This window comes from Cinclus cinclus, chromosome 8, assembly GCF_963662255.1.
Source record: "Cinclus cinclus chromosome 8, bCinCin1.1, whole genome shotgun sequence".
In the NCBI taxonomy this organism is placed as follows: Eukaryota; Metazoa; Chordata; class Aves; order Passeriformes; family Cinclidae; genus Cinclus; species Cinclus cinclus.
Genome location: NC_085053.1, coordinates 11,418,423 through 11,437,018, shown reverse-complemented (window position 1 = coordinate 11,437,018; position 18,596 = coordinate 11,418,423). Strand labels below are relative to the sequence as shown.

At 38.3% G+C, this 18,596-nt stretch overlaps 1 protein-coding gene across 4 annotated transcripts in view; it reads right to left on the bottom strand.

The window, feature by feature from the left end:
• COL11A1 (collagen type XI alpha 1 chain) overlaps positions 1-18,596 on the bottom strand; it is a 129,100-nt gene that overhangs the window by 19,147 nt on the left and 91,357 nt on the right. For all 4 annotated transcript variants that reach the window (XM_062497841.1, XM_062497843.1, XM_062497840.1 and 1 more), the window contains 11 exons: positions 18,100-18,207; positions 17,231-17,320; positions 16,891-16,944; positions 11,223-11,330; positions 10,623-10,730; positions 9,521-9,574; positions 6,013-6,066; positions 5,196-5,303; positions 4,577-4,630; positions 4,284-4,337; positions 4,132-4,185 (listed from right to left, as the gene is read on the bottom strand). In XM_062497841.1, the coding sequence (XP_062353825.1) occupies positions 4,132-4,185; positions 4,284-4,337; positions 4,577-4,630; positions 5,196-5,303; positions 6,013-6,066; positions 9,521-9,574; positions 10,623-10,730; positions 11,223-11,330; positions 16,891-16,944; positions 17,231-17,320; positions 18,100-18,207 (846 nt within the window). The remainder of the gene's footprint in view (positions 1-4,131; positions 4,186-4,283; positions 4,338-4,576; positions 4,631-5,195; positions 5,304-6,012; positions 6,067-9,520; positions 9,575-10,622; positions 10,731-11,222; positions 11,331-16,890; positions 16,945-17,230; positions 17,321-18,099; positions 18,208-18,596) is intronic.

Sequence of the window (18,596 nt, the reverse complement as noted above, 5' to 3'; positions counted from 1 at the left end):
TACTAAAAATGTGCCTCTTTCATGTATGCAGTCCTTGTTTTATCTGACAGTGATTTCTATATTCCAAGTATTAAGTACTATGCAATGCTGTATTTGGTTTAGATAACTGCTAAGGGAGTTAAATAGTGTTTTGTTAGAGAAGTTTGTAGATGATATATATTTACAGAGTGCATATTTATAACTACTAAAACCTGTGTAATCTAAAACTATTGTTGGCCCTAGTCTTTCTTTTCATTTTTAGTAACAATGGCATTAATTCAGAATCTGATGCACCTTCTCCATGGGAAATATTTCATGTTCTGTTGGGAAACAGATTTTATGATCTAATAATAGATTTATTCCATCTGTGGGGATTTTTCTCTCATTTGTTAGCAGCTTAGATCTTTTAAAAGTTACTGTGGTCTTTCTTAGGCAAAGCCTTCCTCTGACAGAATTTCAAAAAGGAAAGACAGACACTTTGAACTACAAAGGGTTGTGCCATTTTGCAGACATGCTTAATTCTGAAAACCTCCTTGGATTAAGCAAGCAGATGGTTTCTACCAAGCTAGGCAAAGGAGTTTGAAAGTTAACATTTAAAAAACATTATTAAAAAGTTTTAAGGTTTAAAAAAAGTTGCTTTCCTTATGATCAGTTCTAGAGAACTGTCCATACAAAGCAGAGATAGTGGATAGAAGGCTGCCACCTTTTGGTTAAATTCTGGGACAGGGTGTTTCATTTTATAACAATGAGAGGCAACTTTCCAACCGACTGGGTTGTGAAAAGTTGGTTTTGCTCCTTTTTGCCATTCTCACAAAAACAAGACAAAACAAAACAAAAGAGAGAAATTGTAACTCTAGAAGAGAATTCCTTTTGCATAGGTGTCCATATGTGTTATATATAATGGCTCTGTGGAGAAATAAATTTAATTCAGAGAAATTCTAAAGGCTGTGTTTTCGGGGAGGGCTCTTGTTTACAAGCATGTTGAAGAGATGGAGAAGAATGAGAAAAAACCACAGTCAGTAGGTCATGTAAAGTTTTCAAAGTAATTTGTTAGGATGGATATTCAGGTAGCCTAAACTGTCAAAGACACACCTTAATTAGCAGTGTTTATACATATGTGTGTGTAAAAATAATATGCACACATGAAATTTCTGCCAACACTTATCAAACGTGTTTCTAAATTTAGAGCCAGGATACTCAATTGATTTTGTCCTCTCACTTGCATCTGCAATATAAATCAGTGATTTAGCATGAGAACTATTGATCTCACTTGTTTACTGCGTTGGACTCCTTATTAGTGTACTACTTTGGAAATGTAAACCCAGATGAGTGTAGTGGTTTTCTAACACCAGACTTTTTCATGCAGTAAACCAGGTCTAAACTCTAAGAGGATACAGAACAAATGCTTAGGTTCTGCAGATGCTGGTTTTGCATTGCTCTCTAACTCTGATGGTTTATAAGGTGCTGTGGAAGGGAGAGGGGGTTACAAGAACAGCACAGTGCTCAGTGCAATTATCACAAATTAATCTAAATTAGAAAGGCAAATTTATTTCATTAGGTTTTGTGGAAGTAGGGTTAATTACTTGATCTGTTTCCCCCTTGTTGTAAATTCTTATGTAGCTACTAAGGCATAGGTTACAGAAGTCATGAGCAACTTCCTGGCTATTTAGAATATCTGCATGTTAGACCTTTGATATCAGACTAGAGATAAGCATGTGTAGGTACATTTTGGTTTTCCATTTTTCTTAATTAAAAGCAGAAGAAAGAGACTGCTCTCAGTGTGGCAGCTGCATTTAAGTGGTTCTGCTGAGTGTGAGGCTGCCAGGCCCTCGTGGAGGTTATGCCATTAATAATGCAGGGCTACAGGAACATTTGCAGCAAGGATGCCTTTGAACATTCAGGCCCTTGTGTGCAGAGCAGGGCAAACAACAAGCTCATTAAAAATGCATGGCACTAAGTGTGACAAAAATTGTTTATCTCTGCCAGAAGATAAGGGGGCTTTGAAACCCCTGTATTAATGTAAAAACATCTCGTGGTCAAAGCATAAAAATATGCAAATCTACTTCTCTCCTCAACAGTGACAGGGATGATGCCAAAATGTTTTTCCACATTCTACACTCACTGCAGTGAATTATCTGTAGTATGGTGTGTCTTTCCTGAAAGGGGTGCAGAGACCAAAGCATGCTGACATAATAAGAAAAACATTGGGGTAAAAATGTGTGGGAAGAAAAGGAAAGGAAAAAATACATGTTTTGTTTAAAAGCATGACCTGCCCTCCCATTGCAGAAACTCTCCATGACAAAACAGCTCCTGATGATATCTCAGCTTGAAATCTCATTAAATGGAACTGAAATTAAGAAGGAAGATATCCTAACAAGGAAAATACCCTAGCATGTACTAAAACCTGTGGAGAAGAAAGGAAGAAAGTAATTACAATTAATATAAACTTCCAAATAATACACTCGGAAGCTTCCCTTTGTGAATGCAGAGAATATGGGATATAAACTGGAGGAGATAAAAAATGACAACCAAGTGATAAACAGTCTGAACTTCATGTTCGTGAATGAAATTTCATGGCCTAATCATCACAAACACTGATTCTAAATCACACAGATGAGTTGCAGGGAGAAACAAAGGAGGATGGAGTTCAATATAAAGCACTGTGTTTAGACAATGACTGGAATATAATTTCTTCATGAAACACTGAAAATTAAAGAGGTGACTGAAACCAATGGCAAAATTCCTGTCAAGTTCAATGTGCCAAAATATTTTACAAGGTGGGGTTTTTGAAGCACTGAATATATTTGAGTGTTACTCTAGATGTTCTTATAATTAACATTTTTCTCAGTAGTGGTCACAGGAAAATTTTTCCTTCCCACAATGCCGATTATTTTCTGTATTCCACTGACATACAGACTCTCTTTTCCCAGTAACTTTTTATTTCTCTCAATTCTTAGATTGTGTCACATTTTTTGGTACCCTTCCCAGAGAGAAAAAACAAATTCATGAGGCCAAGGTCTCTTTTAAAGTAGTCTGGATGAACAATGTCATGAACTTGTGACATTAGAAGGAATATCCTTTGTTAATAACGTAGTCAAGCAGGAGAACATCGTGTCTTATGCTTTTTGTGCAATTTTGGGGAAAAGAGATTGAAAACACGAGAATGTTGCTGCTCCCAGGAGATGAGCTGATGCTCAGAGCCACATCCTGAGAAAGAAGCACTGCAGTGAAGCACTGCCAGCTTGACACAATGACATCTGCTTGGGCTCAGTACCCTCTGGTCTCAAAGGGCAATAGGGGAGACAGAGTAGGATGTTTCTCCATCAAACCAAACATTATGTTATATCATTCTATAATAAGCACTGGCAAGTGATTTAGTTATTGGGAATGCAGAAGAAGAACCACGAAACATGAACATTCTTTTAAAAGACTATTTTAGTCTGAAAAAGGGAAATCTTGCTTTATGTTCTGAAAAGTTGACAATATGGAAAGCTTTCTAAAAAACTGTCAGTACTGACATTCCTAGAGATCTCTTTTCTAGGATTCACTGTCATCAGTGTTTGAATATATGTGATACTCTGTGGCAAATCATTAAATACTCAAGAGCAATCTACATAGTTTCTCAGTAAGCAATTTATATAGTGGCCTGGAATATATTTCTATTTTGATTCCTCCATCTTATGCTCCATTCAGAATCTTCTTTCCCATTCCAAAGTTCAGGAAAAAAATAATGTTAAATCTGTAACATTACAGCAAAAGGATTTTAGGCTCACATAGGTGATGTGGTTGAGGTCATGTAGCTTGATAAAATAAATATAAATGAGCTTTTTCAGACTCTCTTTTGAACTTTTTGCTCGCTCAGCACTATATAATAGTTTACTCTGTTGCTTCAAATAAATCGTAGAAAAAAAAGCCCCTTATATCATTGCATACCTCATCTTTCCTTTAAGAGCAAGGAAGATACAACCTGGCATGTTCCTTGGATGAAATATGAACATAACAAATCCCAAACAAACTCACTCCATATCCTGTCAGAAAATTTTCAGAATAGAGGACTGAAAATAGCAGTGAAAATAATTTTAATGAATGAATATCATACAGCATTTCTATTCCAATGTTTACTCTTTCTAGGGGGTTTCCATCCACACTCACCTTTTCACCAACACCTCCAACAGAGCCAATTGATCCTGGGGGACCTTGAGGACCCTACAGTGATAAAAGATATTTGTTATCCCAAATATGGTTTTCCAAAATACAGTGCCTATTACTCAATTAGCAAGACAAAAAAATAGGTTGATTCTTACATCAGCTCCATTAGGACCCTGGGGACCTCTTGGACCTGGTGGGCCAGGTGGACCCTGTATCAAAGAGACAATGTGATATAACAGAATCATAAAACAGATACAATATAGTTACAACCATGAAGAATTTCTGACCAATAAAAAATAAGTAAATCACAGAGAAGAGTTTATGTTACACAAAATGTTTCATACTAAATTCAGGAGTATCTTATCAAATGGTGAGCTAAAGAGAAAAGCCAATAATATGTGGAGAATATTTATGTCCTTCAGAGTGGCCAGTGGGGAAGAAGTCTTACCATTGGGCCCACATCACCATTTTCACCTTTTTCACCTGGTGGGCCAGGCAGACCCTAAAAACACAGAGAAGAATACTATAAGTGGAGTCCCTGGAATTATTAGTTATAAATCCATATGAAAGAATGTAAATCAGATCTACGTGTCAAACTTGTGAACCTGGGAGGGGCAGGATGGTGAAACAAGAAGAAAAAGACCTATTTGCATTAAAATGGAAAGAAAGGGAAAGGAGTTTTTCATATTACAGTAAATATATAGGTAGTCCTAGAATGCTTAAACTAGGTGACAAAAAATTTTGGGGAAAAAGAAAACCCAGAAAGCTCACACAGAAATGCTGGACTGGGTGATTTTAAAAACATTTCCAGGATTATCCAGAGCTCAGGTGGGAGTCTGGATAATTTATGCTTTGATATGCATTTTATATATATGTGTGTATGTGTGTATATATATGTATATGTCCTGCTGCATTACATCTGTTGTTTATGCTGACCCCTATCAGTATGGGATCTTTCAGTTCTAATGAACTGATGCCATCATTTATTTAACAGAAGGAGTCATTCAGTTTCAGACACAGAAATCAGTGTTTTTAGAGATGTAAGACAGAACAGTAAAGGAATTCACCTGTAAGCCAATAGGGCCTGGGGGCCCAGGAAAGCCTCGAGGACCTTCATCACCTTTTTGCCCAAACATCCCTTGCTGACCTCTTGGGCCTGGCTCTCCATCACCTCCCTATTTGGAAACAATGAAGAGCAAAATGCCAGCTCTGATAATAACAGGAAAAGCTCCATGGGAGTGACTGGATAACAACTACAAAAGGGCTCAGAATCACACCAAGTGTCTTTACAAATGCATGTTCACAATCTTGGCTGGATGAAATTCGTCACACAAACAGAAAACCAACACATGCTCTGGTTTAATATAGGTCAATTAGTGCTTCATTTGTCACAATTTCTTCTCCTGAATTCCCCCTTTCTATCACATCTGCATAAACATTCTAGCTGTTGAATACCTATGTAAATATGAGTAGCAAAGAGTTCTACCAATATTTAGGGTAAAAGGATTCAGAGCCTTCTAAATAAAAATAAGAATTAATTCACTTGGTATCAGGTGTATTTTATAAAAAGATACTCTCTTTTAACTGCATCTGTACTGAGCTGCAAAACACACCACCAAACAAGTTCATTAAAGGATGCGCCCCATTCACTGTTCACAGTATTTATTTTTAATAATCTTGTCAAATGATTGCCCTGCTGTAAATCTGCCACACAGTAACATCCACGCAGGCTTGTTTACAATAAAGAACTGCATGTAAGTTGGCAGGGACAGAACTGTTAGTGGTGTTTCGAAATCTATTTCTGAGTAAGGAGCAAACAGTTCAAAGAAGTCAGTATCAGCTGCGTTCTGCAAGGTTGGGGGTGGCTCTGAAGGAGCTACTTACAGCTATACCCGGGGCTCCAACAGGACCCTGCAGACCTGGAGGACCTGGAGGACCCTGCAACAAACACACATCCAAAAGGACAAGTTAGTGGCTGTGACATCTGCAATGAGATTAAAAGCAAATACAGACATGAGAAAAAACCTGACATGCACGATCACAATCTATTTGGCATTTCCATGTTTCTCCATAGAGGATGTGGCATCATTAGCAAGTCCTTTCCACTCAGTACAAACTATTTATCTCTCAAAAACTCGGGTTTTCACATCTATAATAGACAATGCTCGCATTTGTTAGAAGCTCATTTTTAATGTTTCAGAACAGATTTCCATGCAAACATGAATCAAAATGAAATATTTTTTCACAATTTAAAATATTAAAACTTGCAGTGAAATTTCTGCAAAATATCCCTCAACCTTTAAAACATCATCTAAATCATCTAAAAATCTGTCTTTAATTCAAATGCTTATTATTTGGAGTAGTTTTTATGAAACTGCTAATTACTGTTGCAATGGCACAAAGCTTATTTTGACCTCCAGGAGACATGAAAAAGTGCAAGTTCTTTCTGAACACTGTGAATCACATTCTCTTTAATATTAAGTCTCTTTTCAACAGAATGGCAAAAACCGTCAGTCTCTGAGAGGAATGTCTTTTTTTTTCATTCTCCCTGCAGAATAATAACTAAGTTATATTGCACATAATTAGAAGTCAGTCATGCAGATGTGATATAAAAATGAAGCTATCAGAGTACAGGAATGCAAGATACTACTTTATGATGAGGCTTAAATGATGTGGTAGTTTGAATCTTTTTTTTGCTACACTAGAGGAAGTAGACTGATACAGTGACACTAAGAAGGCACAAAACACCTGGCCTTGGCTAATTCTAGTCTGTTTCAGATGCCAAACTGCCTGCAACTTCTAGGCTTCAAATTCTGGTTTAGAACAGAATAATGCTGGGATTTACACTTTGCTAGGGCTAAAATTAGATCATTGTGCCCTTTAATGGGGGGAATCAAATAAAGGGACTTCTTAAGTCTTGTAGTCTATTTCTTTTTCTGCGTTTTATATATATATTAGAGTATTTTATTTTCTAGGGAGTGTGAAGCATCAAGCTCTGTATTTCTTCCCTTTTACAATTTTATTTTTGTCCCATACCTGATGGCAACCCATGAAGCAAAGCTTTCTGGCCTCTGTGGTGCCATAGCTAAAGGAAGGACTCTGAGGAATGCTCCAGCTGACTGGGAAGTGTTACCATGAGAAAGGGATTTGGCATGCATGGATTTTTCAACACTCTTTGAGATGCTTCAGTGTGTTCCTTCATTTTATAGGCTCTGGAATGAGGCCTACACATTTTTAAACTCATTTAAAAACCCATTTTGATGTAAAGCACTGCTGGAACGTACTCTGCAATTGATTAATGAGGAGTTATTTGGACACATGGCCAGATTCTTTTTTTCCATTGCTCTGGAGGGCAAATGGAGAAAACTAATCCGAATCATGAGAGAATCTTCAGTTAATAAAGGCAGCTGTGATAACTGTGGAGGTTTTGAAGTTCAAGAGAGGACAGCACATCAGCAACAGAATTCCGCTGTCTTAGCTAGGCTATGCCTACATAGTTAGGCACAGTATTTTCAAACCTACAAAAATAAATCTTTGTTATTTTCAATAAGGAATTGAAGATTTTTCTAGCTCTTCATAAATAAGAAAGATTAATCAGTTCTTTGATCAGGATCCTTGCTGTGATCAGGCTCTAAATGCCCACCAGGGCCTTTTATGGGTGGTTTGAGATTGTAAATATCTGTTCTTTATGTCCTGTGATTTCAGAACTGGGTACTTCCTCTTCAGAACCTTCCAGAGGTGACAACAAACCCTTTCTCCCTGCCCCAATAGGCATCTGTCAGCATGCTGAAAGGAAAACAGGCTTAAAATAAACACATTCTGAAATTGTCAGGGTTGAGTGACTGCAGTAGAGGGCAAATAGACGCGTGAAGGCACGTGACTTCAACTGGAGTTACATTCACTTCATCTAAGGCCTCAACACTGAATCCTGTATTTCAAGAAGAATGTGTAATATTCTCTAATATATTAAACCTTGAGACTGTGGAACCAGGATACATTCTCAAATGATAATGCTGCAGACACTCTATTTGTAAAGCAGGTCTGCTAGAACAGCCCAAAATGCATCAGTACTCACAATGGGAACTGTGGTCACAGTATAATGCTCAGCATAACTAGCTATGCTGAAATTATCTGAAACACGAGAGCGCAGCTTGTGGTTTTTTTTCCTGATGCAAAGCATCTCTGATGGAGAGCCATGGCAAAGGGGAAATCAGGATGTGCCTGTGGTCACAGGCAAAGCCTGAAGTGGAACTGGATCAGAGGCTGGAACTAGCTGATCCTGAAGTTCAGTTCCAGCCCAAGCCATTCTGTGATTCTGTAATTCTGTAATTCTGTGACCTGTGAATTTTGAGTATGTACATATCCTCCCATAAACATAATTTGATCATATATATGCCATAAATTTGGTGTAACTTTTAAAAATAAAATACTGTTCTGTGACTTGTTAATGTCAAAAATCACACTGTTTTCAAGATAAATATACTTAGCCATGAATACCCCTGTGTTGAGTTTGGAGCTTAGCTAACTGTGAATAGTGTTGAAATATAACAATAAAAGGGATCTTTTTGCCATTACTTTGCAATTTTTTCTTAAGGAAAAGTATTCAAGTAAAGTACCAGTTTATCTTGAAATTGAACAGAAGTGAAAACATACCATTTTGTATTTTTAGGAAAGAAACCACAATCAAACAGAAATAAATAAATGCTGGTTTTATTCTTTCTAGCCTCAAATTTCACAGTGAAAAAAGGTTAATTTTATTTATCTGGCCTAAATAAAAAAAAAAAAAGGAAGTGCTTGAACTTTAGAATTAATTTTTGAAGACAGAAAAATGTCAAATCAAAAGAATAGAAAACTAATTAGTCCTAGGTTCTCTCATAGGCCTAGTGATAATATATGAAAATTTGTATAAGCCATTTCATCTGCCATCAGTTAATTGTGCTCCCCAAGAATTAGATATCCTTTAAAAATTTTAACACTACATTAGTAGATTTCTCTACTAAGTCTCCATAGTTTTCATCCTCATGGCTAAGAAGCCAAAACTGGGTATGTTCACACAATGCAGTCAGTCAAGTTCAACAGGGAATTCTTGGTCTCCCCATTTCAAACGCAGAATGGAGGAATTTCAGTGATACAGGAGAGTGCTTAAGAATGCAGTTTATATTTTGCAATGATTCTGTAAGCTCTAGGAATATGAGCAATATTAAATACATGCCTGGATTTGTAAGTACAAACTTCTAGTGTTGCATTAAAAGAACATTATTTTGAAGGAATGTTTCAGGAGTGTGTCTTTGTTTCTGCTCATTTAGGTAGCAAGGCTACCTGCATACTTCATGCATGAATACCTTTTATTGATAAAGAATAGATGTAATGCACAAAGGATTTTGCTACTCACGTTTTCTCCTTTGTCACCTTTACTACCTTTCTGTCCTGGTTCACCAATTTCACCCTATAATTGAAAGTTAAAAGTTAAACTTGTTTAAAATGGTTTCCGTCACACTTAGCTGAAATCAATATCATGGTATCTCTAAATGTTCCCTTTGATATGATTATTCTATGTTTTATGCTGCTGCTTCAAGTGTGAAAGCCTAAAGGGAGCAATTCTGCAGTGATCAATAGTATGTCATATTAATCCAGATATTGATTGCTGAATTGAAAAGGGCAACAAGACCTGGCTTTGAAGTATAATGCAGCTGAGCTCTAAATAAAGAAATTGTGTTGCTCATCTCACCTTCAGTATGAACTTATAATGAAAGTACCCTGATTTACAGACTCATGTAACTGTTTGTGACTGAACAACTGCTTCTCACTGGAGTGTGCAGTATTTCAAAACTTCAAAATTATTCAAGTCACTAAGAAACCACATTAGAAAATGTTTTTTTTAAAGCACAAATTAAATCACAGAAAATACTATCTGCGGGATAAATAACACTCATGCATCAGAAAAATGAATGTTGAAATCTTTACCTTTACCCTGTGCTAACTAACAGAGAAGTGCTGGGTCAAGCAACCGTAACACATGATCCTGAAAGGTGCTATTTTCTAAATTCTGCCAGAGGACAACAGAATATCTCTGCTGTGAACATAATTATTTTGACACCCTCAACCTACCAGCACAACCTCTGGTGATTCTGAATCTCTATATATTACTGAAGACATTTCATCTTACTCATTCAGTACACCAAGTTTCTAAAATAGGCAAACATTTTGTCATAATTTGCCTTATTTTGCCACATTTTCACCCTTGTTTCTTTGCCAGGATAAATGTTCTTCTACCAGTTCTTTAACACAAATCCCACTGTCCCATGACAGCTGTCCCTCAGACATTTTGTTATAGAAGAGGTTTTTAGGTATTTTTTGCAGTAGGCAGAGGGAATTTAGGGGAGGCAGGGATAAAATTTGTTGCTTTGTCACCCTATTTATTTTGAGGAAAGATACAAAGAACTGTACTGACAAATCTTCTCCCAGATGCACTAATACCAATTATAATGATTCACCTTGTCACCATCTTCTCCAGGAGAACCACTAGGACCAGCAGGACCTGGAAGTCCTACAGGGCCCTGTATTCCATCACGTCCAGCTGGACCTTGGGGACCTTTTTCACCCTGGTTTTGAAGAAAATGAAACAATCCACATTAACGCAGGAGAGTAATGAAAACTTCAGTACAGGGAGTCACAGTACCAATACAAAATTTTAAAACCCACCTCCCTCCAAAAATATCCCAACAAAACAGAAAACACCACGACAGAAAACTACCAAGGGAAGAGAATATATAAGAGAGTTATATGAAGCACTAATGGAAGCTGATGGCAAATACACTCGTACTCTAATGCAGAGTGTCTGGGTAAAATGTTTTAATGAAAGACTGATTTATATCCACTCCCTGCTGTGATATTAACAGGTTTAACCCTTCCTTGTCTTAGAGTGCACGATAAGAAATGTTTTATTATATACATATTTGTAAATCTAAAAAGAGTAGGTTGGGTATTCTGAGAATACATATTGAACAGGCAAACACCAGAGTGGGAACAAGCAGCATTCTGGAATGCAGAGGGTGTGCTGGGATGGTTTCATAGGAAGGACTGTGATTACTCACGGGAGCACCCTTCTCTCCTGCAGGTCCTGGAGGCCCCTGAGGGCCAGGACGGCCGGGCAGACCAATGGGGCCAGCAGTGCCCGCGGCTCCACGCTCTCCTGGAGAGCCCTGCAAAAAGCCACAGGGGACAAAGGAGGTCTGAGAGAGCCCTGGGAGTGCTGGTGGGTTCATGAGACGGGTCAGCGGAGGAGGTGTTCATCAGCTGGTTGAAGGTTACGCATCCATCGCGTGTGCAAGTAAAGAAAAAAGGCTGAAAGGGCCGACTTGAAGATCATACTTATTACAGTTCATGCAACGCTAATCTTATTTTTTGTAAATACCACTTCCTGTATTTGTTCATCATAAAGAGAGTGACCTTAAAACCAGCCTGTTTTCAAGAACTAATTTCCCTCTATGGTTTTCAAAATACATTAACATACTGCTTTCATGAAAGAATATTCACCACATCAAAATACAAAACTAAGCCACACCACAACAAAAATCTTCAGGAAAGCTTTGTGATGTTCATTGCTGTGATGATAACATTTCTGCATTTCAATTCACCTCTGTAAAATCCATTCAAGTATAGTGACTAATTTAGTGTGTTCTACAGAGGTTTTTTATGTACAGGCATCTTTGGATAAGCACAGAAAAAGTCAAAAATCTAGTGTTACAAATTAAAGGTGAAGCAACAGGCACCTGCATCTTTGTTTTCTGTCTTTTAAATAATTTACAATTTTTGTATTAAGAAAGTACTTTTAAATGTTTGTTTGCTGTACAAAAATATTTCCACAACTTTTCAGCTTTACACCTTCCAGATAGTTTGCTACTCTTTGAAGTTATGACCGGTAATTTCACTTCTCCAGTTGATATACTAGAAGCAGGATGATGCATCACAGAATAGAAAAATAATAGGTGGTATACCCTGAGACTCTAAATAGCTTTTTTTTCATGTTTAAGCAAGATCAAATTTGCTGTCTTTTAGATAGTGGAATTTTAAGATGCCTTCTCCTATGATGACCCTATTTTTTTTGCTTTTACTCATGGCATACTTGTCCTGCACTGACATCATTAGCATAACTGGTACTAATTTCATAATAAGGTGTTTCCTCTCCACATAACTGTGACAGAAAAGAGTGCTGAATGTTTTCTCAAAGTATTTTAGCAAGTCATTTCAGTAAGATCTACATTTGCATGAGTGTTCAAACAAAATATTTGTATGGAAATCGTAGATGACGTTATCCTTCCAGGTGTTGGGTTTTTTTAAAGTCTGCCTAAGTTTCTGTCCTATTTCTGTTATTTTAGTTCCTAAGGCTTCAGTGAATTCGACAAGAAAAAGTCATTACCCTACAGCCATACTACCATGGTCTCTGATCTTGTCAGCTCTCATAAGCTAAAGAATTTTATGTCATGTCATCAGGAGGATGTAAGAATAGGGAGCAAAAAACTCAAATAACTCACAGATCTTTCCTGTGTCAGACAGCAGACACTAATAGAGGCCATAATTTTCAGTAGCTCCTTTTAATCAGCCAACTTGTCACATTTATCTTTCCATTTCACATGAGTTGTGAAGAAGGACTACACCTCTTATTTCCAAGGATCACTCCTTTCTCTGAGAGAATGGCCTCTGAGCACAGCAGTACATATTATATTCAGACCAACTCAGAAAAGCATTTTAAGCAGCTTCTTAAGTCTGTTCTGTCTTTCTGGGGTTTTTTTGTATTTTTTTTCCTTTGTTTTGTTTTGTTGTTTTTTTTTTTTCCTGGTTGCTCTTGTCTATGAAACAAGCTCCCTATGTTATGAAACCATTTGTTAAATCTTTGGTCTTGTGGTACTTACATCCTCGAATATTTTTATTAATTTATTTATTTATTTATTTATTTTTACCTTTTCTACAGACACATTTTGTCTTGCATTGAAATACACACTATAAACTCATTAGCAACCTTGGTTTTTATCTCACTTCCTGTGAGGAGATATGCAATGACAGCTATTGTATACATTGCATAGTAGTAGCAATACTTTTCGTTGATGGTTAACAAAATGCTCAACAAGTGAAGGTCCCTATGACTGTAAAATGTCAGATAGATGAAGATAGCTCTAGATCGTTCAGTACTGATAATTGGGTAGCCTACAGCTGGCTTATTCTGAGTCCAATTTGAGCACCCTATTCCTAAATGAGCAAATGAAAAATGACTGCTTGACATTCCAAAGTGCTTTCTCTTATCAGCATTCAGCATTCCACACGGTAGTAGAAGGGAAGAAAACAAACAGAAGCAACAAAGAGAGCAGAGAAAAGAGTCTGTTAAACCACCCCTCCCCCCCAATAACAAAATACCGACCACAACTCCCCCAAAAAATCCCAAACCATGAAAATACCTCCCCCTCAATCCTGCAGACCCCCCTCTTGCTCTGACATGCATTCATGCATCTCTTTCTTTTGTCCAAATCCCTCTAAACAGAGTAATTGGCATATGCACAGAATTTGGAGCAGTCATTTGTTTGGTATGCTTGCAGATGTATGCACCAGCCAAATAAAGCTTATAATTGACTATATATGCTAGTTAGAAACAATTGGTATTGGCAGGGAATGGGAGGAAAGTCAGCCAGTGGCACGGAATCTCTTCCTATTACAAATGGCAAATGAAGACTCCACTACAATTACACTTCTGTGCATACCCGCTGCTGGCTAAAAATAGATGGCAAAATATTTTTGTACTATTTGATGCCCACGGTCTGCTGTGAGCTTCTGTGAAAAAAAGCAAGCAATCATGGTTTAATTGTGGTGCTTGAAGGTGCACAGGAACCCGTCTTAAGGGCACCTACACACCTTTTTTACACAGAATACTGTTTCAAGATAACAAGTTAGTAATAAAAGATGAAACAGATAAAAATCCCCCTGAGGACTCTTGGAATACTTTAAGGCCAACTTGGTCCTGTTTGCACGTCAAGTGCCCCCCTTGCACTACAATGAGTTCAAAATATATTTTAAAAATTATAAGTCTTTTGCCCTTCAAACCCTCTTTCAATTCCTGCTACCACTACATCTATTTCTTAAAGACTGGAAAAACTACATGTAAAATTTTCCAGCCTCCTTTCTTTCTGTGACTATTTACCTTAGTAGGAAGGGTGGCCCCAACAGAAAGGGGTTTCTGAACTGAAATCCTTGGAAGTGTGATCCTGACACCCATACTCTGTGTGTTTCTGGACTAAAATTAATGATGATTTCAGTCTGGCACTGAACTCTCATCAGCTGGGGAGCATTAATAGTGTTCCTGGATTTTCTCTACCAATTTAGTTTCACATGAAAGGAATACTATTCATGAGCTCTGAGAGAGCTCTGTGATTTGAACCAAAGGGTGGTAAATGGGGATAATTGAGACATCCTCCTCAAAAAAGCTCCGGTGTGTTCAGCTAAAACACTAGCTTATACATACCCTATAAGAATTAGAAAAACACGGATCATCTGAATTTCAAATTCAAACATGGATTTCAAAATACAGACAACTATCAGCAGATAAGGTGTGCCTCACATCTTGTGTGATGTGTCTTTCTGAGGACCCATGACAGGAGTGGCACAGCTCCTGTGAGGACAATGCTGGCTGGCAAAGGGGGCTGTGTCACACATCAGCTTTGAGCTTTGTCTGTGCTGGCTGCTCTGTGCATGCTCAGAAGGGCTCTGGGTCACTGCACCTGAACCACCTGCTTGACAGGTCACTCCAGCCTAAGGGGCTCCTTCAACAAAAAATCAAGACATGACCTTTAGATTGAAGAGACTATTCTGGTCTATGCTTTCTTGACTTTGATTCATCCTTGCTTTTAACATTTCAGATTCTTCAGGTAGGCAAGATGATATCCCTTTTGACTCTCTCTACTATATTCCATTCCATTCCATTCCATTCCATTCCATTCCATTCCATTCCATTCCATTCCATTCCATTCGTTTTGGTGCCTTTTGGGAATATATATATATACTGCACAGTGTTGAGAACTGTAAATTCAGGGTTTTGGCATTAATAATTCAATAATTAATTTTAAGAATTCAAGTTCTATGTATTACTTGTACTGTACTACGTGTGGCTTTTTATCCTTGTTTAATGCATTCTAATCTGAATATGAATTGCAAGGACATAAGAGAGCTTTGTTGAAGCACATAGAAATTCAGCTCCTCCATTACTTTTTCTTTCTAACATGAATAGCTGTGATTGATTCTTTTTTTTTAACCTGAATTGCACTGAATGAAAGAAATAAGTTGACAAGATGACTGTCAAAATCTACACAATTCACATTTGGGAATAACTCTACCATATTTTGAATGCCAGTGCATCCTTGTAGAACTTCTTTGCAAAAAGCATGACAACAGCATGCATACTCTACTACTGAGCTTAAAATACCGAGTAGGAAAATTCCTGCATGACATGATTTTACCCAGTTATACAAAGGGAACACAGGAGTACTGGGTTTGCATGGCAAGGGTTTGGTAGCAGGGGACTACACGGCTGATTTCTGGGAGAAAATGCCTCTTTCTCCCATGTCCAGTGGAGCTCATACCAGCCAGCTCCAAGATGGACCCGTGGCCCCAGCTGAGCCCATAAGTGGCAGGGGTAGAATTTCTTGGATAATGAATTTAAGAAGTGGGGGAAAGATGCACAACAGAGGGGCAGCAGAGATCCACCCACAGCCCATGGAGGACCCCACACTGGAGCAGGTGGATGCCCAAAGGAGACTGTGGAGAGCCTGCACTGGTGCAGGATCCAGGCAGGACCCGTGTCCCTGTGGAGAGAGGAGCCCACACTGGAGCAGGTTTGGTGGCAGGACTTGTGACCCCATGGGGGACCCACACTGGAGCAGCCTGCTCCCAAAGGACTGCACCCTGGGTGAGATCTGGGCTGGAGCAGTCCATGAAGAACTGCAGCCCGTGGGAAGGACTCACGTTGGACAAGTTCCTGCAGGACTGCCTCCAGCCAAGGGACCCCACCCTGGAGCAGGGGAGGAGTGTGAGGAGTCCTCCCCATGAGGAGGAAGGAATGGCAATGTGTGATGAACTGAGGGCCATTCCCCATCCTCCTGCACTGCTTGGTGGCAGGATAAAACAAAAATCAGGAGTGAAGTTCAGCCTGGAAGGAAGGGAGGGTCGGGAGAAGGTGTTTTCAGACTTTGTTTCTCCGTATCTATCCTACTCTGAATTGATTGAAAATAAATTAAATGCATTTTCCCAGTCTGTTTTGCAAATGATGTGACTGGTGGCTGATCTCCCTGTCCTTATCTAGACTCACAAGCCTTTCAGTGTATCTTGTCTTCTCCTGGTGCAGCTGAGGAGGGCAGGGATGGAGCAGTTTGGCGGGCACCTGGCATCAAGCCAAAGCAAGCCTGCCACAACAGCATGAGTCCACCAGTCACTAGCCATGGAATTTTGCACTGCAGAAAACCTCTCTCATCTCAAAACCAATTTGTATAAGTGACAAGTATCAAGCAGCAAGTAAATGTCATAACTAATTCTAGTGGCAGAAGGCTTCAGATATTCTCTACCTTCATAAGTCCTGCATGTTTATTTGTGTGGATACTCAGTAGAAGTCTGATCTGCCAGCTGTTTTACAGACTGCATTAATGAAAACACCACAGCATCTGAAGAAGAAAAAAGGTTATTAGGTAATATTGTTTATATTTCCATAAAATTATGGTTACTTACCATTGGGCCAGGTGGACCCTGTGGGCCTTCCCCTCCTTTCAGACCAGCTGGACCCTAAAAAATGGAAAGGAAAAAATAACTTGTCTACTAAACTGGAAAGCTCAAGAGTAATTTTGCAACACATATAATAGGAAACATGTATGGATCCAAAGAAACAAACCTGAATAAATTCCTTTCTTCTTATCTAGCCAATTATATCTGACAATGTGGATGCTTGATGTCTGTTCTCATATTGCATTTATTTTAAGCACAGTAGAAGACTTCATTAAATAAAAGAGTTAATACATTGTTTCTTTTACTCAGAAATATCATGGCAATTGCTCTAGTGCTTGAATCATACCTGAGCACCTGGAAGGCCTCTCTCTCCAGGGAAACCACGAAGACCTGCTGGCCCATCTTTCCCAGGAATGCCTTGAGGGCCTGGATCACCCTGGGAAACATATTACATTTTGATTAAAAAATATGTTTAAAATTTATGTGTACAATGAGTGATGAAAATTAGTTACCAGATCCTAGTTGTAGTAATGGAAATAAAGATTGTGCCCCTAGCTATTCACCCACTAGTTCTTTTATCACTACAATAATCTGTGGTTAAATTTATAATGAACTTTGACAAAATACCGTACGGGTTACAGAATACAAATAGTGAAAAACACAACAAGCCATAAAAACTATGTTTAAACATACATTCAATAAAAAATTTTGATTCCCACTTATAATCAAAAATTGAATGGAATTACATAGTAACTGGATAATTAATATTTTTCTTGTTCCCCAATGGTAGCCAAAAATTAAGCAAGGAGTTAAACTTTTTCAGTGAAATTCTACCTTTTATTCACTACTACAAATCTGACTTTAAATGGCAATGTGAAATTTTCTACCTTGGTGTGAAAATGTCTTTACTAAGTTGCTCTATACTGAATGCATATTATATGCAAACAATTTTTTTAAAAAGTTTTTATTACAAAAATATTAAATTTTGGCTCTAAAGAATTCTCCTTGTTTCAGAATAGGTGGAAGGTGGAAGCAGACACAGCTCTAAAATTGGAACCTTCCAATCTTCCAAGTGCTTCTGGGTGAAACCTGCCAATCACGATTTTACGCTGTATGTTCTGATTTTATTCTGCATGTCTACATGATGATTTGAAATGTCACACTGTCAGCAGTTTATCTGTCCCTTCCTGCTTGTTCCCCAAAGCCACATCCTACCTTAGCACCTTCTTTTCCTGCAGCACCTGGGAGGCCTTGTTCACCTGGGGGACCAGGAGGACCTGGATGGCCTCGTTCACCAATTGGTCCAGTCTCACCAGTAGGACCCTAGGCACAAAAGTACAGCTTTAGTCACCTGAAGGTGTTTAATGTTTTGTGGGGTGTGGGAGGAAGTGGAGAGGAGCAGATTCTCAATATCCAGCTGTTATTTACCAAACAGTACTGCCATTGGTTAGCATACATTCCTCACCTTCCCTCCAGGCAAGGCTGACTTACAAAATATCTTTGTCCTATAAAATAAATCTTGCATTGCATTTTGCCTGCAGACATGTCTGTGCAGCTTCCAAAGAGTGAAATCCTGACCTTGTTCCTTAAGCACTGAAGCTTTAAAACACAGCGTGTATGGGAGAAGGTTACAAAAAGGACACGGGAGAAAAATCCATGCACTGTTCTTGTCTTGCAACATTCTGTACTGTTGTTTTTCTGAATAATAGGAA